This window comes from Stenella coeruleoalba, assembly GCF_951394435.1.
Source record: "Stenella coeruleoalba genome assembly, chromosome: 19".
In the NCBI taxonomy this organism is placed as follows: Eukaryota; Metazoa; Chordata; class Mammalia; order Artiodactyla; family Delphinidae; genus Stenella; species Stenella coeruleoalba.
The window spans coordinates 36,955,074-36,979,131 of record NC_137165.1 but is presented as its reverse complement, the minus strand read 5'-3'; the positions used below and the strand labels follow the sequence as shown (position 1 = coordinate 36,979,131).

Here is a 24,058-nt window from a genome sequence, read left to right as displayed (position 1 = left end):
GAGAGAGAGAGAGAGAGGGAGAGCGAGAGAGTGATTAAGAGAGAGAGAGAGATTGAGAGAGAGAGAGAGAGAGAGAGAGAGACAGCAAGCACTGCCTTTACCCCCTGGTTGCCTAGGGGAGCAGTTCTAAATACAGGGCACCCCCCCATACACACCACCTGACAAGGGCAAGAGTGGTTCTGGCTCCGAGGACCCCGGACATAAAGGGGGCCTGGGGGAGGGCCTGGGCCAAGAAAGGGGGGAGCTGGACATGCCTCTTTGGAGACCATGGGCTTAGGACAAGGACTTCCCTGGACAAAGCCACCGTCCTCACTGGGAACCTGGCTTCAGACACTGGGGCTGCTCCCCTCAAGCAGTAGAGATGGGAGGGGAGGGAAGAGGCAAGAGAGAAGAGAGTGGGAGAGAGAGACGTGCACACCGAGATGGATAATGACAGAGGAAGGGAGGGGAGCTTCCGGAGCCCCGTCTCTACTGCGTGGCACCCGTGGGCCTGGACGTCTACCCACTGGCCACTGTCCCTGGCTCCTCGGCCCCTCTCCCCTGCTCTCCAGGGGAATGGGTGAAGGGCCTGCCGCCTGCCTCAGGAGCGGGGACCCAGCCTTTACCGGCCCTTCGGGGGAGGCATTGCTGGGGCTCACCCCCCACCTCCTCTAGCCTCAGTTGCCCTGTGGAGGTGGGCATCGGTGAGTCCAGAGAGAGGGCAGAGAAATAAGTGTCCCCTTCTCACTTGGACTCAGCCCCAGAGGAGGTGGGGGGACAGGAGCTGAGAGCGAGGAAGGAGGGAAGGGGGAGGAAATGGAGAGGCTGGGAGAGCCCGGAAAGGAGCTGGCTTCAGGCCTGGGTCTCAGGAGGAGGCAGCGTGATGGCCCAGGGATAGAGCGGAGTGGTCTTGCTGTCTGGAGGACCATGGACACATCCAAGTTCACATCTCATGCGGGTGATTTAGGGGATAGGGCTCGCCCTCTCCGGGCTTCACCGACAGGTTGTGAAGAGGGACAGGACAGCACGCGATGAGCTAACTGAGCCCCGTCACCGCCGAGGGGATATTTTCATTCACAAGGAAAGTGGGCGCCAACAAGCTGCGGGAGCAGCGGGCTGGAGTTGCTGCCTGAGGGGGGCAGAGGCGCCCAGGCATACCTGACAGGGGCTCCAACAGCCCTCCTTAGAGGTGGCAACGTGTCTCCCTATTAAACTTGATTATCCGTCTGTGCACCAGGTCCCCATGACCCCCACCTGCCCAGAAAACACTGTTTATGGGGCCTGAGGCTCAGGCCTGTCATTTAGCTGGAGGAGGCAACCCAAGCCACAGTGAGCCTTATGTGGAGAAGCATCGCCCAGCTCGCGCCGGCACCAGCCCAGACACTTAGTGCCCTGTTTACCCTGGCATGGGCAGCTGGCACAGGTGGGGCTCTCCAGGGAGCTCCAGAGGCCCAGCCAGCAGACCTTCCTGGAGGCCAAAGAGGAGGCCGGGACAGCTGCTCTGTGGAGCTGAGGGAGGGGTGCGTGGAGAGGCACCCAGCCCAGCTGCGCACCTGGTCCTCGCGCTGCAGCCCACAAGGTGCCAGCCACTCCCCCCCCCACCCCCCCAATCCCAAGCTCAGTGGCCTCTCAACTGCCCTGCAAGAGGAGAAGAGGAGATCACACGGGCCAGGCCCAGTAGGAGAAACTGCAGCTCTGAGGGCTCTGGAAACTCCCCAAAAGCGCCCCCAGGAAGTGGCGGAGGCTGGAAGAGGTGAAGGAAGCCCCAGGACTCTGGAGCCCTGGTCGAGTGTGCCTGACACTTCTTGACTCCCCAGGTCCCAGGGCCCCACCCTCAGCACTGAAGGGCACACATGGCTTCACTCAAGTGTGCACCACCACAACCCCCTGCTCCGCGACCCCCTCCACCCCGCCAATACTACACAGATGCTGTCTCCACATTCTTTCTCTCTCAGACGGACCGCAGGGACCATGTCCCCACAGCCTGCCACGCCCAGCATGCACATAACCTTCTAATACCCAGCTCATAACACAGCTTATAGGAGTCAGACACAAAGATGCTCACCCCAAGATACCCCTGCCCATGTGTAACCCACACTCCCGAAATGAGGATACACGCACACAGACGCGTCCTCTGTACCCTCCTTCCAGCTCCACACACCCACACCAAGCGAAACTGAGGGGTTCTAATGCTTCAGTCCTGAGCTTCTCCCTGCCCGCATCTCCGTCCCCCCGACCCCCTCTGTCAGCCCCCCTCCGCACTTGCTGCACCCCACCTTCAGCTTCTCTCTCTCCAGGCGACGGGCGACCCCCTAGCTGGGCCCCTTGCTCTGAGGCCTCATCTCCCCTCTCCCCCTCTGGAAATGAGGGCTGCACATCTGGGCCGCTACCACTCCACCGGCCCGCAGGCTTCAGGGGGCTGGGGGCTCCAGAAGAAGGGGAGCAGCAGCTGGCAGCTGCTCGGGGGGCCCTCCCTTCCCTCTGCTCACCACCCCCCACAATGGATCGCCTGCCCCTCCCCGCTCCAGGCTGAGTCATCCCTACATCTGGAGCCTCAGCACATCTGGAAGAGCTACAGCCCGTGCAGGCAGCTCCACGTGGACACCCCTCCCCCATATTGCAACTCATCCCCACCCCTCCTAGCAGCTGGGTTCCGGCCCCTCAACCCCACCTGGGCCAGGTGCCTGGTCACCTAGCAAGCAGGCAGGTGGGCACACCAGCGCCAGCCTCTGAGATGGACGTCCAACGACCTCGGGGCCTCTCCCCGGTAGCAGTAACCGCAGCTACTCGGTGCCCACCCCCTGAGCAGGCCGGGCAGCCCTGGCCTTGGGGGAGGCCAGGCCCTGGTCTGGGGGAGGCAGGCAAACCGACCGCTGAACAGGCAGAGGGAGTTTATCCTGGCACCCGGCCCTGAAGCCAAACATCCTTCGCTAACCTCGCAGACACATCAAAGCTGGCCGGGAAGGGGCCCTTCAGTAGAGGAAACCTGCAGTCCTGGCAGCCCGACAGCCTGGCTCTGGCCACTGGACCACCCTGCCCCACTCGGCAGCCCAGGCTCAGGTTAGGCACAGCAGCCCTGGAGGGGGTGGGCAGAAGGGGACCCTTCTACCCCATCCCTCTCCGCTACCAACCCGCCTCCCCGCCTCAGCGCTGCAGAGAGGGCGGCACAGCTGGCACCAGGACTTAGCTTTGGTCCCTAGAACAGGGTTCCCTCTCCAACTTGCCCCCTCCCACCCTCTAGGCAGGAGAGGCTGACGGAGGGGCTCACTCTGTCTGTGCCTCAGCCTGGAGGAGGAGCGTGTGCTGAACTGTAGGGGCACCAGCTTCACCCCCCAGCCTGGCTTGTTCAGGAAAGGACCTCTCCAGGTAGATGAGGGAGGATGCAGAGGGCAGGGGGCTTAGCGGTTGGGAGAAGAACAAAGCTTCGGAAGATAGAAGCTGAAGCGGAGTCGGAAGAGGAGAACTGGGCTGCAAGCCACGGGCCTCTCTCCAGGGGCAGCAGGGGCCGAGGAGGAAGAGGGGCTGTGAGGTGCTAACAAGGGAGGAAGGAAGTGCTAACAGGGCCACTGGGGTGAGGGGGACCCTGGAGGCAGCCCACTAAAGGCTGGCCTGGGGATGAGGAAGCTGGGGGGTGCTGCGAGAGGGCTGCCACATCCTCACAGGAAGCTGGGTGGTGTGCACACACGTATGTACACACATGCAGACGCACACTGCATGCGCCCACCCACGCGTGCATGCACACGGCTCCAGCCAAGTCTGTGCTCGGCTGGGGGCCAGATGATGTGGCTGCTTAGACGAGCTGTGATTTGCGGAAGGATGCGATCTCTGCCCACCTCGCTTCCCTGCCCCTCTGCTCACACTCACGCTTTGCCTAACTCCCAGGTCCCTAATTGGTGAACAGTTTCAGGGATGTCCCAAGCTGTGCTTTCTCTGCATTTTAGTCTCAGTCCCCAGACTCTGTAGAAGCCCTCCCCTCAATATGCCCCGCCCACAGAGGGGCCACCCTTTCCGATGGCAGCCCTGAACCCCCAGCTTGTTTCGGACTGGGAAGTTCTTCTGAAGTCTAACCACAGTCCCCTGTAACATTTGGATCTGAGCAGAGGCACCCACGAGCAGGGTGTAGAAGAGCCCTCTTTCAAGGGGCCAACAAGAGCAGAGCTACAAAGTGGGGGCCCTAGGGGTTCCTCAACCCCTTTCTTCTCTCTAACTACAGAGTCCTATCTCTTAAGAGTCAACATCGAGGGTGGGGGTGGGAGAGGGGCTGTAGGGGGCGAGGGGCAGGGAAGACTTGGGGAGAAGGAGCCCCAGAAGCAGGGGACCAGGGCTGGGGGGCTCTGAAGACCCTTAACCTGAGTTGAGCCCCTCCCATCTGAGTCTTAGTGGCTGTGCTCCATCTGCCACCCCAGACAGCCGAAGCTCGTTAGCTCAGCCTTCCCCCTGACTCCCCACCACCTACCCGCTGGAGGTGTTTCCCCTCCCACCCCTGGCTGTGCCCCGGAAACCTACACTTTGGAAGGATAATGGCTCCCAAATGACGTTTTTGTCTCTGCTAAGACTCCGGGAAGGTGAACATTAGTTGAGCTCCTCCAACCCACTCATTAGGATAATAAGCTCCCTGCACCGTTAATTGTCAGGTGGCATGACCCCCTCCATCCTCCTGGCTCACGGGTTTGTGGCTAAGCCCGGGGCTCAGTTCAAGACATTATCTCCCCACACCCACACCCATCACCTCAAGAATGAGTGACAGGCCGGTGGGCTTCATTTTTCAAAGATGCTGAGAAGGAGACTCAGACCCTGGTCTCGTGGCCAGGAATTCCTATTGGCGACCTAGCATGCATCTGCCTCTCTTGGAAGGTGTAGAGTGAGCCAAGCATTCCTTGCAGCACGCCCCGCCCCGTAGGAGTTGCTCAGTCCCCGGGGTGTCATCTCACCCACACGGGGGGTATGTGTACACTTGGGGAGGAAACAGGAAGCAGAAGAGGTGGATTCCCCAAACCACACAGCCCGTGGAAGTGGGGAGCCCGGTCAAGTCTGGAACAACCCCCCTAACCGAGGGTCCCCCACCAACGACTCTGAGAATTAATTCCTCATCCCCTGGGAGAAATCTGGCCCCTGAGCAGCCAGTGTTTACTTGGAACAAAGCACCATGGGAAATGAAAGCTGAATCAGAACTGGGCGGTCCCCTGAAGCCTGGTGGGAACATTAGGGCATGTACACACATCTTCAGCGAGAATGGCCAAGGACATCAGAGAGGCCCAGAGAAAAGGCTTGCGTGGGGGTGAGCAGGGAGGGGACCATCACTTCTTGCAGGAGAATCCAAGTCCAGGAAGCCTTTCTGGAGGAGGTGGTATTTGAGCTGAGCCTTGAAGGATGGATCAGAATTTGTTAGGTTGCAGGGAGGGCATGGGGCACGTGTGCAAGGTGCAGAGGAAAGGAGGGAAGCAGAAAGGGCTGGGCGTGTGGCTGGAGAGAACACAGGACAGGGAGAGCGAGCACACCATGAGGACAGGTGAAGGACCCAAGGTCCCATCTCAGGTGAAGGTCTCCCTGAGATGGAACTTTATTCAGGCAGAAGTGGGGAGCCTCTGGAAGTTAGGGAATAAGAGGGTGACATGCCCCCACAGGGGCAAGGAGGAGACCAGGCTGGAGGCCTTGAGGACAGCCCTGATGGCCCTGGGGAGCCACTGGATGGGCGCAGTCAGTGGCAGAGGGACAACTGTGATGAGCACATTACGCCCCCATGAGGGCGGCGGGGGCAACCACTGTGAGGCCAGCCCAGGCGGTGCTCAGCGGGCAGCTGGGGGAGCAGAAGCGGGAGACAAGCCAGGAAGAGAGGGAATTGCTCAAATCTCTGGACCCAGCACCACTGCCACATCCGGTCCCCTGTGGCCCTCTAGTAGTCCACACAAGGTCATCCTCTGAGGTTGGTCACCCATCCCACTGACTCTGACCTGGCCCTTGGGTGGGGCCCAAAGCACTTAATGGACAGCAGAGGGGGCTAGCGAGCAGGGCATCTGGGGGAAGTTGGAGCTGGACTTTGGGTGGCCCATCCAGAAAGGCTGAGAACAATTCTCAGAGGGAAGCAAGACCGTTAATCCTCGGCACCTCATTCTCTGCCTCCATGTGAAATAAGGAGAGAAAGCTTTGGGCCCTTTTCCTCTGCCAGGACTGAAACATTTATTGCTTATTATTATTTTCTGTGTGTTTTTCTTTTTTTTTTTTTTTTTTTTTTTTTTTTTTTTTTTGCGTTATGTGGGCCTCTCACTGTCGTGGCCTCTCTCGTTGCGGAGCACAGGCTCCGGACATGCTGGCTCAGCGGCCATGGCTTATGGGCCTAGCCGCTCTGCGGCATGTGGGATCTTCCTGGACCAGGGCACGAACCCGTGTCCCCTGCATCGGCAGGTGGACTCTCAACCACTGCGCCACCAGGGAAGCCCCTGTGTGTTTTTCTTTTATTGAAGTACAGCTAATTTACAATTTTGTGTTAGTTTCAAGTGTACAGCAAAGTGATTCATATGTATTCTTTTTCAGATTCTTTTCCATTATAGGTTATTACAAGATATTGAGTAGTTCCCTGTGCTGTGCAGTAGGTCCTTGTTGTTTGCCTATTTTATATATAGTAGCGTGTATGTGTTAATCCCGAACTCCTATTTATCTCTCCCCCCACCCCCCACTATTCCCTTTGGTGACCACGTTTGTTTTCTATGTCTGTGAGGCTATTTCTGTTTCGTAAATAAGTTCATTTGTATCAATTTTTTAGATTCCACCTATAAGTGATATCATATGATATTTATATTTCTCTGTCTGACTTACTTAATACGATAACATCTAGGTCCATCCATGTTGCTGCAAACGGCATTAGTTCGTTCTTTTTTATGGCTCAGTAATATTCCACTGTGTGCGCGCGCGCGCGCGCGTGTGTGTGTGTACACACCACATCTTTATCCATTCATCTGTTGATGGACATTTAGGTGACTTCCATGTCTTGGCTATTGTAGCTTATTCTTACTAAGGTAACATTTATTTACCATTACTCTATGCCAGACACTGAGCCACTTAATCTTCACAATGACCCTAAGTGACAAGGGAGGTACTGTTATCCACCCCCGCACCCGCTTCGCAGATGAGTTTAGAAAGGCACAAAGAAGTTCGCTTTCTTGACTAAGATCACCCCGCACGCCATAGCAAGTGGCACACTTACGAACACAACCTAACACTGTCCCTGCAGACGGAGAGCCAGCTTACGGCAGAACACTCTGGGGACTTTGCAAGGAAAGATCCCAGCCCAGCACCATAAGTCATTTATGGGTATCAGTGTCCACCACAGTATGGCGGGGAGGGGGCTGAGACGAACAGAACTCAGCCTGACTCTTGCCCCTTCCCCAGGGCCCGGCCCCTGGGCCTGGGCTGAGCCAGGCTGCACAAGGCCTCCCACTCCAGCGAGGAGTTCCTGCATCCCAAGCAGCAGCTCCCCAGCCCCGACACGTGTGCCGCCTCTGAGGCTGCCACTGGGTGTGGGGTCTTAAGACCTGCGTGGTTTGGTTTTGACTCAGCCCCAGTGTCCCCTGTGACTTGGCCTTTCTGCCCCTCTGGGCTCCAGCTGGCTTCTCTGAGCAGAGAGCGGGTGGACCAGCTGACCTCCAAGGCCCTTGCAGCTGGGCCCTTGTAGGGCACACAATCAGCTCCTTCTTTATGGAATGGGCCAGGGAGGCTTGAGCCAGTAGGAAGACATTTCAACTTTGCTGCTTCGGGGAAACCCCAGATGGAATCTGGAGCGGAATCTAGAAGGATCCACTGACTGCATGAGGTCTCTGGGCCTCCCTCCCCGTATGTCCCTGGATGTCTGAGCATACACGTACATGTGAGCACACACTGCCCACCCACTGCCAGACTGAGTGTTGAACAGATGTTGTCCTTGTCCAGGACCCTCCTGCCTCTAGACAAGAACAGGCCCCGGGTCTGCTCAGTCTGGGGCCCCACTGTGCCCTCACCCCCACCCGACCTCACCCACCAGGAATGCTGGGGCCCTGGGAGTCATGGTGACACTGGCAACAGGGTTTGGTGTTCTTGGCCTGAGCTGGGACTGCCCACCTCCCATCTGCAGGAAGGAGCACAGAAAGGAAGTCTGATGTCATAAAAAAAACTGGGGATCCAGAAGCAGATTCCAGAGGCCCTCTGGACTCTGCCCAGGAGCCTCATTTGCCCACTGGGGAGATGTGGGGCAGAGGATAGAGTAGCTATTCTCTTATGACATTTTAGGGATGTGGGTAGGGTTGCAGGATTTGACAAATAAAAATACAGGACACCCAGTTAAATTAGAATTTCAGATAAACAACAAATACATTTTAGTATAAGTATGCCCCAAATATTGCATGGGACATATTTATTTATACTAAATAGTTATTCATTGTTTACCTGAAATTCAGATTTATCTGGGCATCCGGTATTTTGTCTGGCAATGCGACATCTGTGTCGGTGGACGCCTGCAGGAAGCAGCGTCATCCTCCTGCCCTCCTCCTCAGGGCACCAACCTGCCTCGTCCCTTCACCTCCTCAGCCTCCCACGTCTACCCCTCAAGGTCCTCCATGCCCTTCTCAGCACCCTCATTCCACTCCTTAGGATACCCTCCTCCCCTAAGCTCACCCATCTTCCTCTCCCCTAAGGGCCACACCTCCACAGGGCTCCAGGCCTGGGCAGAGAGGCAGGAGGTTAGGGGTGTCTCAGGTCTTGGGTGTTGGTATAGCAGGGCCCTGGAAGCCCAAGTTAGCAACAAATTCACTAAGGAAGCAGCAGCGTGGGTGCTGCTAGGAGAAAGCTCTAGTACTCTCTGGACTAGGTCCACCTTGGCAGAGGGGTGGGCTAGGTCCAGAGCCAACCGCTGGGGGAGGAGGAAAGACATGCCGTGCCCCCCCCATCCTTTCTCCAAGATCAGTCACCAGGAACTTCCAATAGAGAGGGCATTCTCTGGGGCCAGACCCCAATTCAGCTTGGATCAGGAAACTGGAAGATTCTGTCCTTAGGGGCCAAGAGATAATGAGAAACAGAGACAGAGAAAGAGAGAGAGACCAGGAGAGTTGGTGAGAAACAGACACAGAGACAGGGAGACACAGGACCAAACCAGAGACAAGGGAAATGGAAACAGAGACAGAAAAACAGACACCTCCACTGAGACAGACAGAGATTAACAAAGAGGAGAAACAGAGATGGGAAAACAGGGAACATGTAGAAACGAAGAGAAAATGCATGGACACAGAGATGGGGAGGAACTGAAACAGGAAAACAGAGACTGGGAGAAATGGGGCGGACCAAGGAGAGGTTAAACATAAGACCGAGAAAACACGACTGGGAGAGATGAGAAACAGAGATAAGGAGAAAGCGCTGAGAGAAAAAAGAAAAAGAAGCCGAAGGACGACGGCTGTCCTTTCTTACTAGGTTGGGGCTAGCTTTCAGTGGTAAAGTCAGGTTTGAGACGCAGCAGGAGACGTCTAAATACCTAGGAACTGATCCTCTCCTGGAGCCCTCCCCCTTTCCCCAGGTCTGGGAGCAGCACCCCACCCACCATCTCCATTTCGCCCCCGTCCTCAGGGGTCCGGGCTCCATCTCTCCAACTCCCACAAGGTCTCCTTACGTCTCATCTGTGTCTGGGCGTCTGGCTCTCACCCTTCGCGTATCGCCCACCGAGACGGCCTCCCACCGCACACTCCAGCCGGGTCCCCCCGTAGGGAGCCCAGGGAGACCCAGCCCCAGGTCCCAGCCCCAGGTCCCAGCCCCGCGCTGCCCGTCTCCGGGGGAAGCCCGCGTTGAGCGATGCTGCCACCTGCCGGCCGGATCCGGGAAGCACAGCACGCCTCCGGGGCGGGGCGCGGCCGCCGCTGGTCTGAATCCAGCCCCACCCGGCCGGGACAGCGTCCGCGGGGCCTCTCCAGAAATCTGGATGGACCTGCTCGCACGCGCCCCAGCTCGCCTGGCTGCCGCTCGGCCCCAGCTGCGGACTCAGGCACTAGTCTCCGAATCCTGGGGCCTTAATTTCCACTGTAGTCAAGTGGAGGAAGTGTACCAACACCTCCTTCCAGGATTTCAGGGAGGGTGGGGGCGGGGTACTACTCTAGGTTCTCCTGACCCAGAAATCAATCAGGCCGCCCCTCCCTCCCTTCTTGGCCAAAAAACTTAAAAAAAAAAAAAGTGACACCTCCCTCCGTTGTAATCCCCTCAATCCACTCCAGGGCCTTCGCTTCCTCTCTCCCTCAACCTCTGCCCCCCAGAAGTCCATGTGGGAAGGGACTTCCAGTGGTCCAGCTCCCTCTGCCTGCATCCTCTGTCCATCTGGTAGGCGCAGCAGTCCCTCTCAAGCTTGGGATCACTTAGAGGGTGGAGCAGTTGAGGGTTGGGAAGGGGTAGCTCAGCAGTCTTAAACTGACACCAAAATATTTTTTAATCAGATACTCTCTTCTACCTCCCATTTCCCAAAACCCAATCCAAACTTCTTTCCCTCCCCTCCCCTCCCCTCCCCTCCCTCCCCCTTCCCTCCCCCTCCCCTCCCCCTCCCTTCCCTGTCCGGCCCAACCCCGGTGCATGAGCTCCGCCCCCATCCTGAGGCGGGGCCCTATAGGTGGAGAGTCGTGGGAGAGGTCGCGGCCCCGCCTCTCCCCTCTTCCCCCTACACACGGAAGCTCAGTGGCCCCCCTGCCAGGATGTCAGCCACCTGGGTTCCTGGCCTAGTACCCACCTTGCTGCTCGGCCTGCTGGCCGGCCTCCAACAGGTGAGCGCTTGGGAGGTAAAGTTGTGGAACTTTCGGGGCCCTACTCTTGTGGGTCAGGGGCCTGCTTCTGGGTCCCGATCACCACCTTCCACTGTCAGGATTTCCTCGTTACCACATGCAGTTCCTTTCTCTTTTTGCCGGGGAGGTAAGAGCAGAGGGAGGCCCTGAGAAGGCCTGGGTTCCTTCATCTCGTGGGGGACTGTGTCGTGGGAACTACTCGCGCCCACCGCCATCTGACACTTAGCTCCTCTTGGCGACTGGGGACTTTGACCCTCACGTTAGCCTTGGCTCCTTCTCGCTGCGTCAGAAAGCGGGGACTAGCGGAGGGCCTGAGGTCTGGACTGAGATCTGGACGCCTGGTCAGCCTATCTCCCCAGCTCCATTCTTCACAGTGCTGGGTGACCTTGGGGAAGTCCTAGCCCTCTCTGGGACTGTGTTTCTCTGCTTGTGCCCTAGAGGAAAGGAGGCTCCCTCTTCCCTTTCTAGGAGTGGGGGTAGGATTCCAGCTGGTGATAGGATTTGACCTGGCTGCCTGACCCAAGACTGGGGTGACCTCTGAAATCTGTGATTTCTGAGGATGAGGCAGGGTTTCAACACCCCCTCATCTCTCCCTGCCCCAGTGATGGGGGCAGTCTATCCAGTTTTGGGATGGGAGATTATCCTAGAAACTGACATAGGTCTAGAACATGGGTTTTTAACTTCTGTGTAAGAGTCTGAGGGAAGGCCCAGGCCTGCTCCCCACGACATTCACTGCCTGCTGAGTGGCTGTGCTCCAGAAGCCCTGTTACTCCTTCTCTATCATCAGCGGTGGTGGGTTGGTGCCAGCACTAGGTTGAGCATTTGTTGATTCCTCCCAGCAACTCCAGGGGGCAGGCTGTTAATGCCCCCAGTCCGCATGTAAGTTGAAACTACCCAAGGTTACCCCAACGCTTGACACCACCTCAGTCGAGACCACCACCTGTTTAAAATGGGGGTGGGGGAAGAGGATCTGGGAGAGGATCCCCTACTCCTCCAAACAGGAGCTCAGGATTAATTCCGTAAACCTGTTCATTGCTTGTCTTTCTTAGTTGGGGGCCAGGAGAAGGGGGAGGGACAGGGGATGGGATCTGAGGGAAAGGGGTACACTGAGTGCCTGGACCTCGTGGGCTGTCCCCAACTCTGCAGTCACCTTACCCTCTCTGGGCCAACCTGCAGGGGTTCATTCCTGCTCTTGAGCCCACTGGCCAAGACCTGTGGGAATCAGCCCCAATCTTATTGGCTGTCATTGGTATCTTAGCTTTACTGTTATTGTCGTTAACAGTTGAACTGTTATTTCAAGGTATAAAGACATGGTGGTCTTCGGACTTCCCTGGCAGGACAGGGGTTAAGACTGCACGCTTCCACGGCAGGATGCACGGGTTTGATCCCTGGTCAGGGAACTAAGATCCTGCATGTTGGTGGCGCGGCCAAAACAAAAAAAAAGACATGGTGGTCTCGCCAAAGTTGGCTTCTTATTCTGAGCCATGGTTGTTCATCTCCCTGGAGGCTGGGGTGGGGTGACAGATAACCTCCCGTTTGCTGTGTTCCTCTACCTGCATTCCTCCCCCACGGTCTGGGAGCAGCCAGGATGAAAGAAAACCAGGTTGTCAGTGCTCTTTCATTCAGTCTGCCGAAATCGTGAGTATTGGTTTTCAATAGACAAAAATCCCTCCCCTGGCAGGGTTTACATTCTACTGAGGAGACAAACAAGTAGCAAGATAAAGTAAAATATATAGTATGTTAGATGTGGACAAGAGCTATGCAGATAAAGTAAGCACAGTTAGGGGAAAGGGAGTGCTTTGGGGGAGTAGATGTAATTTTAAGGAAGATGGTCAGAGAAGGTGCTGGAGCCAGCCTCTCAGATACCTGGGGAAAGAACTTTCCAAGCAGGGCTTACGCACATATTTGCTATTAATCAGGTTAAATTCCGTAATGATAGCCTCCGTGTGGCACAGAACTAGTGCAAAAGAGGGAGGGAGGGAGGAGCTTGTTCCTGCAGGCATGTGTAAAACAGTCAGACATGTTCAGAGAACTCCCAGTGGGTGGGTGTGCAGGAGGGCCAGGGGGAGTGGGAATGGGGGATAGGGCTGGTCATGGTGTCTGGGCCCCAGGGAGCCACTGAAGGAGGCTTCCAGCAAGGTTTTAGGTGTTCAGATGTGTGGGATAGAAACTTGCAGCAGTGTTGGGAGTGACGGGGTGGGCGCGGGGGTTGCTGGAGTCCTGGCCGTGGTGGGGATGGGTTGGAAGGGTGGTCAGAAGGCGTGAGCTTACAGACCTGGGGGTGAGCAAATGTGGCAGGAGGTGTGGTGAGGAGAGGAAGGACAGCTGGGGCCACGAGGTGGCGCTGGGGCTGCAGCCACCGACCCGGGGAACATGTGGAGGGAGGTGGAGAGCAAGTGTGAGGGAAGATGCTGATCCTCTGGGACCTGCTAGCAGTGAGGTACCTGGGCAGCACCTGGTGGAAACCCTAGCCCCCAGTTTATGACCCAGACCTCCGCCTCTTTTCCTCCACAGGCTGCAGCCACATGTGGTCTCTTCTTGTAAGTCTGGGATTTGGGCTGTAACTTCCACTGTGGGGAGGAGACATCCCAGATCCTGCCCTGCCTGCCTTCATCATCCTCACCCTCTCCCCTTCTAGCCAGAAGCCATACTCCGACCCAGAGAGGGAGACTCCGCCCCTCACTCCTTCCAGCAGCCTATCCACGGGCAGTTTCACATTTGCGGGCCAATCCCCATCCTTCTGACGCCAGCCTTAGGCCACCTCCCCTCTGAGGGTCCCCCTGGAAGCGAGGGCAAACGCTCTCACTCTATAAACGCTGAGAAGCCCAAGCACGATGAGGAGGGGCTGAGGGGGGTGGCCTCTGGGCAGCCAAGTGTTTCCAGCAGTCAGCCCTGGATGTTCCAGGGACACCGTGTCCCTCCCACCTCCTGCTCCGTGGCCACCAGCGCCAGCTCACTCTTCCTGGAATTAGCTCCTGGCCCCTCCCCACTGCCCCTCTTCCTCTACATCTCCTTAGAGCGATGTTGTAGCCACTACAACACTCAGTCCCCACACCCGCCCAGTGAGGTCGACAGGACCTTCATTCCACCCATCTTATAGATGAGGAAAGTGAGGCCCAGCAAGGAATGTGACTTGGCACGAGTGCATGAGGCCAGTAGTGAGCTGAGCCTGAAAGCCAGGTCCTGATCCCAGCCCCAGGTTCCTCCCACTGAGCCCCGGGGGCCTGTACCTCCACCCTGCTAGGGGTGCGGCTCGTGCCCTGACCCGTGGGTGAGTTTCAGGGAAGCTGGGATCCTTCTGCCTCCCCACCTTGGTACCGATGGCCTCTCTCTGACCCGGTCCGCAGCACCTGCCCTAAAGGGTTCAGCTGCTGTGGTAACAGCTGCTGCCAACAGTACCAGCCAGAGCAGTTCCAGCTCTTCTCTGGCCCCTTGAGGTGAGCCTTGGGCCGGTTCCTCTGGCCCACCCAGGACTGGACTGGACTTCCTGCTGAGGGGTGGGTGTAGGTCAGGGGAGGGAGGGAGGTGCAGCGGGCATGGCTGGAGACTCAGGCTGACGTTGGTGGTTCCTTACCCCAGGATCTTTGTCGTCGTCTTTCTGATCATCATACCCCTCTTGTGCATCTGTGGCCTGGCTAAGCGCTTCTGTCGCAACTGCAGAAAGTCGGAGCAGGACCCCCCAACGGATCATGAGGGGCCCCCAGAACGGCCCCCCGTTACTCCCGCAGAGAGGGTCACAGCGTCCATTTGTGAGCCCCCACCCCCCTACAGCGAGGTTGGTATCCACCCCAACCCCTGCCCTGTCCCTCGGCTCTCTGTGCCTCCCCATTCAGATTTTTAGAGCAACGGGGGCAGTGGAGGGTGTCCTTACGCCAAGCCTTTGGGCCCTAGGGAGGGCTCTGCAACCAGCGTCGGGTCACCCTTCTCCCTGGGAAACATGCCACCACCAGCACATGGGTGGCCGTGGCCGGTGGCAGGCCCTAAGAAGCCTCTGTCCCCTCCTTTCCCTGCAGATTATCCTGAAGGCCGTCGGGGGTCTGCCCCCCGTGGAGCCACCCCCTCCCTACAGCTTCAGGCCTGAAGAACACGCCGGGGTGCGCAGCGGCATCGACAACCCCGCCTTCTGAGCCACCTCCTGCCTGGAACCTTGTCGTCAGCCGCCTCCTCCCCAGGGCCTCCTGGATCAAGCCAGAGACTCGCCCCCGCCCATCGTGCCAGACCTCTGGCCATTCTCGGCTTTAACTTATTGCTTTTCCTACCCCGGTTCCACGCCAGTGGCTTCTCTTGTCCCAAGGGCTGGTCTGGAGTGACATGTCCACCCCTCCCTCACCCGCCATTGCAAGGTAGAGGCTGCCTGGAGGAAAACGTGAACAGTTGGAGGTGCCCAGCGGTGGAACGAGGTGCTCTGACAGTGGAGGGAGCTGCGCTCTGGCAGTACGAGTGTGGACTGGACGGCCAGCTCTGAGATGTTTTGGAGGGCGCTGATGCACTCTGGGAGACAGGACTGCCTGAGCTCTCCCTGGGCTCTGCCTTCCATTCTACCTGACTAGAGAAGACGCCATTGTACCCTCCCCTCCCCTGCAACATGAGTTTTCACTAATCTGAGAGTCTGCCTGTGACTGTGTGGGGAGGTGAGCCCAGGCAATGCTGGGGGACACAGCTGGCGGGGGGGTCACTGTGCCTGAAATCCCACCGTTGATGAGCCTGGGAGGACAGTACTTCTGTGGGCCACCCTCCGGGAGAGGATCTTCGCAGATGCCTTGATCTCTGGTTCCTTGAGGTCTCTGGGTGCCACAGAGCCCGGACGGGGAATGGGGATGGGGTGGGAGTGACCATTGTGTGCTTCCTCATCCTACCCTCCCGCTGCTTTCCCTTGGGACACATATAGCTCAGCTCTCTGACTCTGTCACCACGGGGGTGGGGAGGGGGCAGTGGGGAGGCGAGCTGGGGCAGGGCCTGGAAAACCTTGATCTGCCCCACCCTGGAATCTCTGGAGGGAGGAGAGAGAGCAGGTCTGCCCTTCTCCAGTCCCGCGTGGTTCTGGGCACCACCGCCTCAGCCCCATCTGCGGGGTTGAGCACCCGAACAGGAGGGGCGCTCACCATTGCAGCACGGCAGTCTTCACAGGGTGTTATCCCTGCGGGGGCCTGCAGCAGCGTGTGGAGCTGGAAGCCTGGCGTGGGACACGCAGCGTGAGAGACACCCCCACGCCAGCATCTTGGGGGCTCAGGAGGCCTGGGCCCCTCCACCTGACCTTGCCTTTGCGCTGCTTCCCGGCAGCCTCTGAATGCCGGCCTTCGTCCCCAGGCAGAGGGCACAGAGCAATGCCGGCCCAAAGTTCCTACGAGGGTCAGAGGTAGAACTGGCTCCGGCGTGCTGGCCTCCTCCGGGGCTCTCCCAATCATTTTCTTGGGGCATCAGGACCCAGGCAGGTGATAGGGCCAGGGGAAGGGAGATGGCACGACCAGCCCCAAAGATGCTAGAAACGGGCTGTCTGGCTGGGGGTTCCTGCTGGAGACGAGGCCCCAGAGGAAGAACAGCAGTTATGACAATAGAGTTCCAGAGTTGGCAGTGGAGTGAGCCCAGCCATAGGAAGTTTCCCTTCAGTTTCAGAGGTTGTTAAGGGGGAGCAGAAGGAAGATATGTGGGTGCTTGTGTAAACATGGCGAGTTCCCATTAGAGAAGTCCCAGAGCTGACGTTGCCCTCACTGGTAAACACCCACCCCAGTGGGAGGAGGTGAAGCCATGGCCTTTGCAGACCTGGGAGAGGAGGTCACCCTCTGCCTGGACGCTGCCTGCCTTTCACCAAAGGTGACATAGGGTCTTTAAATCCTTCCCAGCAGCAGCAGAGTGGCTTGGAGGAAAGTGGTTGTCATGAAGCCCAGTGGGGCTGGGACCCAGTAGCAGAAATTGTCAGTTCTGTGGGTCTCTGTTTGCTGTTGGTGGGAGTGGAAATAGTGTGTTTTTCCTGGAGGGCAATCCAGCAGTATCCATTCATGCCACAGATACTTACAAAGACCCTACTATGTGTCTGACGCTATGCCTGGCCCTGGGTAGCCATTAAAATTTTAAATGCACATGACCCAGCAATTCTATTTCTAGGAATAATCCTTCAGAAATGCTCATACAAAAGAGCTTAAAGATATATACAGTGGAATACTACTCAGCCATAAAAAGAAACGAAATTGAGTTATATGTAGTGAGGTGGATGGACCTAGAGTCTGTCATACAGAGTGAAGTAACTCAGAAAGAGAAGAACAAATACCGTATGCTAACGCATATATATGGAATCTAAAAAAAAAAAGTCATGAAGAACCTAGGGGCAGGATGGGAATAAAGATGCAGACCTACTAGAGAATAGACTTGAGGACACTGGGAGGGGGAAGGGTAAGCTGGGACAAAGTGAGAGAGTGGCATGGACATATATACACTACCAAATGTAAAACAGCTAGTGGGAAGCAGTCGCATAGCACAGGGAGATCAGCTCTGTGCTTTGTGTCCATCTAGAGGGGCGGGATAAGGAGGGTGGGAGGGACACGCAAGAGGGAGGAGATATGGGGATATATGTATATGTATAGCTGACTCACTTTGTTGTAAAGCAGAAACTAACACGCCATTGTAAAGCAATTATCCGCCAATAAAGATGTTTTAAAAACAAAGTGCTTAAAGAGATATAGCTGGCGGTAAATGAAAAATACCCTTAATGTCCTTGATAGCCTGTTAAATACACCAGGTCCCTCCATACTGTGAATGCTCTGCAGCCCTTAAAAAGAATGAAGTGGATCTGAAGCACTGACCTGGCACGACGTCCATCATTTATTGCTGCAGAGAAAAAGCAAGTTGCAGAACAATAGTCTATGATCTCAACCTGTAAACATAGACTTCATCCTATAATATATATCGTTTCCCCCTTTGCAAATGTATAGAAAAGATCTAGAAGGATATAAATGAAGCCACATTTGCCACCCTTTTAACAGTGGTCGGCGCTGTGGGATGGAAGTGGTTTTTCACTTTGTATGCTCTGTCGTTGTTTACATTTTCCACAACGAGCCAGCATGACTTTCACAAACATGTAAAAGATCTCTCTAATGGAAAATACAGGCGGCTTTAGAAGTTAATGAAGACTCATCACATGAACTTTGATCGATGGCGATTCATGTATTATCAGTCCTGCTATGAGGAAGAGGCTCAAAGATTCAGGTGTGGCACACACACATGTATAGGACCCAGGGAGTAGATAAGCGATGGACATGGGACCTGCCAGACGTGTGAGGTCACGTGATGCCTGTATGTCACACTTCTGCAGGACAGTGACGGGCACCCAGTGCCTGTCGGACGTCTGGCTGGCGGACTGGGTGGATGAGCAGTCCCATGGCGACTGGGAATTCATCCCTTGAGCTTGCTTTAGCAGCTCAGACCTAATGAAGGACAACCGAAAGTCGAAATCACTTAACCAGTGAATGAAGGATTACCTAAGTGAGTGAGGGAACAAACGTGAAAGTCTGCCACAGGCATTTCAATGCCACATGCAGCCTGGTTACCTTCAAGAAGGCGCTCCTTGTGGCTGTGGACGTGCCCTTCTGTCTGCAGGGACTCTCCGGAGGACTGGGCAGTGCAGGAAAAGCTGTGAGGCAGGGAGCAGGCGGGAGGCGGGAGGAAGGGGGAGGAGAAAGGAGTCCTGCTGCTGTGCAAACTGAGAGGAAGGATGACACCAAGAATCCTCCCTCATCCCAGGACTCAGAGTCAGAACTCCAGCCTCTGACATTTTAGCTTCAGCGTCCAGCATCCTCAGGCCTCAGCCCCCGTTTGCACAATGAAGAGCTGTACTCCTTCCCGCCCCAGTAGGAGGTTGCTGTCTGATTCGCAGGTTGGGAGGGGCTGAGAAGCTAAGAGAATTCAGAGGCCCTCCTTGATTCCAACAGCTTCTTCCCAGCCACACCTCAGCCACACCCTCAAGGGGACACACCTGATCTTGTCATCCCTGGTAACTTCAACCCTCCCACTCCCTGACCATCACCTCCATTCCTCCAGCTCAGGTACTGTTATTAGCCCCATGCCAGGGACTCTGAGCCCACTGAGACCTCCGAGCCATTGGCCTCAGCCTCCTGCCATGCCGTCAGCTACATCCTCACTGCGCTTACCCAGCTTGGAGTCCTAGATCCCTCCTGATAATCACTGCCCTGCATCCAACTCCTTTACCCTTTTCTGCGTCCATTGTACTCAACTGGAAAAATCCCAAACCCTGGTTGGAACCAACTTCTGCTCAAGAACCAGTACACCTGTGCAACTGGACTCACTTCCAAATCAAAACTACAAATCTCAAGCGAGGGGGCTTCCCTGGCGGCGCAGTGGTTGAGAATCCGCCTGCCAATGCAGGGGACACGAGTTCAAGTCCTGGTCTGGGAGGATCCCACATGTCGCAGAGTGGCCGGACCCGTGAGCCGTGGCCGCTGAGCCTGCACGTCTGGAGCCTGTGCTCCACAATGGGAGAGGCCACAACAGTGAGAGGCCCGCGTACCACAAAAAAAAAAAAAAAAAAAGAAGTCTCAAGTGGACCCTCGATGCCCTAGAAGCTTTACTTCCTCACTGTTGAGGTGACTAATTCTACTCTAATCTCCCAACCTCAATCTCAGGTGGCGACGGCACCACAGACTTCAGAGGAAAATTGGTTGCCATCACACAAGAACCACCCAATTCTGCCCCCAGCCCCACCACCACCTCTGACTACAGTGGAAACTGCATTCCACACCTCCAGCTGGATTCCCCCCTCTCCAAGCTTCTCAGGCCCTCACTCCTGCAGTTATTCCTGCATCAGCTATCTCTCCCTCAGTACTGGACCTTTATCATTATCCCCTGTGCATGTGCATCACCGTGTCCCATGACCTGTCTTAGAGAAACCCTCCCGTTGTCACTTTGCCCTGCTCCAGTCAGCCCTTTGTCCCCATGAAATGGCTCTTGTCCACGTCACCTACATCTTGCCGAAGTCAAAGGTCAATTCTCGAGCCTCATTTACTCGGTCTCTGGGCATCTGACACATTTGGCCATTGTCTCCTTCTTGAAGAAGCTCCTTGTCTGTACTTCTCTGATGCCACTTTCCCTGGTTTTTGTCCTGCACTGCTGTTCCTTTTCAGGCTCCTTCACTTTCCTCCCCCTCTACCAGCTTTGAATGACAGTTGACTCGAGGCTCTGTCTTTGGGCCTCTTGTCTTCACCTTCACTCACTCCTGTAGTGGGTCTTAGCCGGTTCTGTGGCTTCATAGACCATCTATTGTCTGATGAATCAATCACAAATCTTTATCTCTGGCTGAGACTTCTCCCCTGAGATCCAGACTTAGATATTTAACTACCTAACATCTCCACTTGGATGCATTTCACAGTCCAAACTAGGTTCTAATTTCCCTCCACCCCACCCCAAATCCAGTCCTCCCCAAGTTATTCCATCATAAATAGATGGTACTACCTGCCAGCCTGCTGTTCAGGCCCAAGAACTGATTTATTCTAATTTCCCTCTTTCCCTCACCCCCTCATCTTGCCTCCAGAACAGATCCATGTCCCCTTCTCACCATTTCACCACTACAGCCCTAGACAAAGTCACTGTCAAGGCTAGCCTAGGCGGTCCTACTGATGTCCTAACTGGCCTCCATCTCACCCCCTGCAGTTCATCCTGTTCACTGCAGCCAAGATCTTTCTAAAGCGTAAATAAGCATAAATAAGTCACTCCCAGGCTTCCCTGGTGGCGCAATGGTTGAGAATCTGCCTGCCAATGCAGGGGACGCGGGTTCGAGCCCTGGTCTGGGAAGATCCCACATGCCGCGGAGCAACTAAGCCCGTGCGCCACAGCTACTGAGCCTGCGCATCTGGAGCCTGTGCTCCGCAACAAGAGAAGTTCGCGACAGTGAGAGGCCCGCGCACCGCGATGAAGAGTGGCCCCCGCTCGCCGCAACTAGAGAAAGCCCACGCACAGAAACGAAGACCCAACACAGCAAAAATAAATAAATAAATTTATATTAAAAAAAAAGTCACTCCCCCGCTTAAAGGCTTCTGACAGTTGCCCACTGTACTTGGAATAAACTCCAGCCCCTGGCTGTGGCCTGCAGAACTTACCAGGTGTGGCCCCTCCCACATCCTCCCTGCTCGTGGCATTCCAGCTTTGACTGTCCCAGATCAGCCTGGCTCAGGGCCTGAGGTGTCCTTCTCGGGAACTTCACAAGGCTGCCAGCTTTTCATCATTCTGGTTCCAGTCAGCTGTCACCTCCTTAAAGAAGCGTCCCCTGACCACCTGCAGAAAGTAGCGCCCCCCCCCCGACCCCCGAGGCCCACTCTGTTACACTACCCTGTTTTATTGTCTTCACAGTTTGGCCCCATACTGGAAATCACCTTATTTATGTGCTTCTGTGTTTATAATCTCTTTCACCTCTCCAGGCAAAGCTCCTCAGAGCAGCTATCTGCCATGTTCATGGTCCCGTCCAGAGTGTAGAACAATGCTGGGCAAGGGGGCAGCCTCACTGTGGACTCAATTCCAGCTGCCGGCAGCTGCCTCAAAACAACACCCAAAAGGTCCTGCAAGAGAAACCTCCAGGAGAGGAGCTGCCGGGCCTCGCACATGCCCCCCCAGTGCTGTCTGTGTGATGCCAGGCCCTTGATCCACAAGGAGTTGCTGTGTTCTTTCTCTCTCTCCCTTCCTCCCTTTCTTTTTTTCACTGAATACTCAGTGAGCACCTCTCACGTGTCAGGCACGATCCCAGAGCCTGGGTAAATGAGGCCCACAAACTAGACACTGTTCCTGCCCTCATGGAGAACAGACGCTAGTCAAACACACCAACAAATGAACCTGTGGTTACCCAGTGGGCTAACTGCTGGGAAGAAAAGGTACCCATGTAGTGTTAGAGAAGATGGGGTGGGCTGCTTTAGGTGGGGAGGTTGGGCGTGATCCCGCTAAGGAGACGACATTGAACGAATGCCAGAAGAAAGAGAGGTAGACTGACGTGAGAGAGCGTGCAGAAGAGTGCTCGTGGCAGAGAGGCCAGCAGGTGCAAAGACGCTAAGTAGGGAAGGAGTTTGGTGGCTCAAGACACTTAAAGGAGACCCCTCTTGGCTTCAAAATCCCCAGGGTTCTTAACAATGGGTAGATGCATTTCTTAGGGCTGTCAGAACAAATAACCACAACCTGGAGGGCTTAAAACAACAAAAATTAATTCTCTCACAGTTCTGGAGGCCAAAAGTCTGAAATCAAAGTTTGGACAGGGGCTTCCCTGGTGGCGCAGTGGTTGACAGTCCGCCTGCCAATGCAGGGGACATGGGTTCGTGCCCCGGTCGGGGAAGATCCCACATGCCGTGGAGCGGCTGGGCCCGTGAGCCATGGCCGCTGAGCCTGCGCGTCCGGAGCCTGTGCTCTGCAACGGGAGAGGCCACAACAGTGAGAGGCCCGCAAAAAAAAAAGTTTGGACAGGGTTGGTTCCCTCTGGAGGCTCTGAGGAAGAATCCATTCCATGCCCTCTTGTGGCTTCTGGGGGCTGCGGGTGACCCTTGGCAGTCCTTGGCTTCTGGCTGCCTGCGACCTCTGCCCTCGTCTTCACACGGCCTTTTCCTCTGTGTCTATGCGTGTCCTTCTTTCCCGTCTCTCATAGAGACATTTTTCATTGGATTTAGGGCTCACGCTAATCCAGGGTGATCTCACTTCAAGATCCTTACCTTAATTACATCTGCAAAGACCCTTATTCCAAATAAGGTCACATTCTGGGCTTCTGAGTGGAGGTGTCTTCTGGGGGCAAGATTCAACCCCCTACAGAGGTCATAGAAGACATTCTCGTCGGAAGGCACCTCAGAGATCCTCTGAAACAACATATCTCAAAGTATAATCCCTAAAAACGTAGTTCTAGAAGGTATTTTTAAAAGGAGGGAGTGGCATTCTGTGTTCAAATAAATTTGGAAAATGCTGCATACACATCTCGCACTGAATGATTCACAATTCACCTCAGCATATTAAAGGACCGAGGAGTGACAGCAAAGAAGCCACCTTATCATTATTTGAAGCAGAATGTCCCTAGTTTACTTCACCATAAAACCCTGTTTTCCTTTTCATAAACCCTGTGGAATTTTGAGAGAAATGCTGATGTAATCCAACCTTGTCTTATGTGATGATCGAAGTCCAGAAAAGAGAAGTGACCTATCCAAGGTCACACAGCTGGCAGGGTCAGAAGCTGAATTTAAAACTCAGTCTCTTCAAGAGATGAAGGACAAATTATCGAGGGCCAGGGGTCAGGGGTGATGTGAGGGAGGGAGTAGGTGTGATTATAAAGGAGTAGCCGGAGGGGATCTTTGCGGTGAAGGAATAGTTCTGTATCTTGATTGCAGTGGTTGTTACACAAATCTACACAGGTGATGAAATGACATAGAATTACACACACACATTGTACCAATGTCAGTTTCCTGATTTTGATACTGTATGTAAGATGTAACCACTGGGCATTACATAAGTTGCAACCATTGGGGAAAACTGGGCAAAAGAAACTTGGGACCTCTTTGTACTATCTTTGCAACTTCCTATGCATCTATAATGATTTCAAAAACAAAAAGATTTTACAAAATCAGTTTCCCATCTCCAGGTTCAAGAGCTTTTTATATTATTAAAGTTTATCAGATCAAACTTAGTTTCAGTTTATGCACCCAGGGCCCAACACAAAGCACATGTTATTGCTTTTTTTAAAAAAAATAAATTTATTTATTTATTGGCTGCATTGGGTCTTAGTTGCTGCGCACAGGCTTTCAGGGTCTGCTCTTCCTTGCGGTGTGTGGGCTTCTCATTGCGGTGGCTTCTCTTGCTGCGGAGCACAGGCTCTAGGCATGCGGGCTTCAGTAGTTGTAGCACACAGTCTCAGTAGTTGTGGCTCGTGGGCTCTAGAGCACAGGGTCAGTAGTTGTGGTGCACGGGCTTAGCTGCTCCGCGGCATGTGAGATCTTCCTGGACCAGGGCTCGAACCCGAGTCCCCTGCATTGGCAGGCAGATTCTTAACAACTGCACCACCAGGAAAGTCCCTTTACTGCTTTTTATAGTTTGCAGTTTATGTAAACTGCAGTAATTTGGGTGTAGAGGTGGGTAATTTGTAGATGCTCCACTGCGGTGATGAATGCAAAGTTGTATAGATCTTCTCCCTCCTTCACACCTGACCATGACTTTCTTGCAGCCAAGTGTGTGGCTCTTGCTTATATAGAGACACAGAGACAAGAGGAAGAAGACGTCAGCTGGATTTCTTAGTCATCTAGATATACCTCCTTGGGGCAAAAATATATATTATATACACA

At 55.1% G+C, this 24,058-nt stretch overlaps 1 protein-coding gene across 1 annotated transcript; it reads left to right on the top strand.

The window, feature by feature from the left end:
* Positions 1–10,670: 10,670 nt before the first annotated feature.
* On the top strand, positions 10,671–14,884 carry TMEM92 (transmembrane protein 92; the record flags this gene model as incomplete). Its single annotated transcript, XM_079903710.1, has 5 exons — positions 10,671–10,739; positions 13,272–13,297; positions 14,105–14,194; positions 14,337–14,532; positions 14,771–14,884. 5 exons carry the CDS (start codon positions 10,671–10,673, stop codon positions 14,882–14,884), a joined length of 495 nt encoding a protein of 164 aa, XP_079759836.1.
* Positions 14,885–24,058: the final 9,174 nt, after the last annotated feature.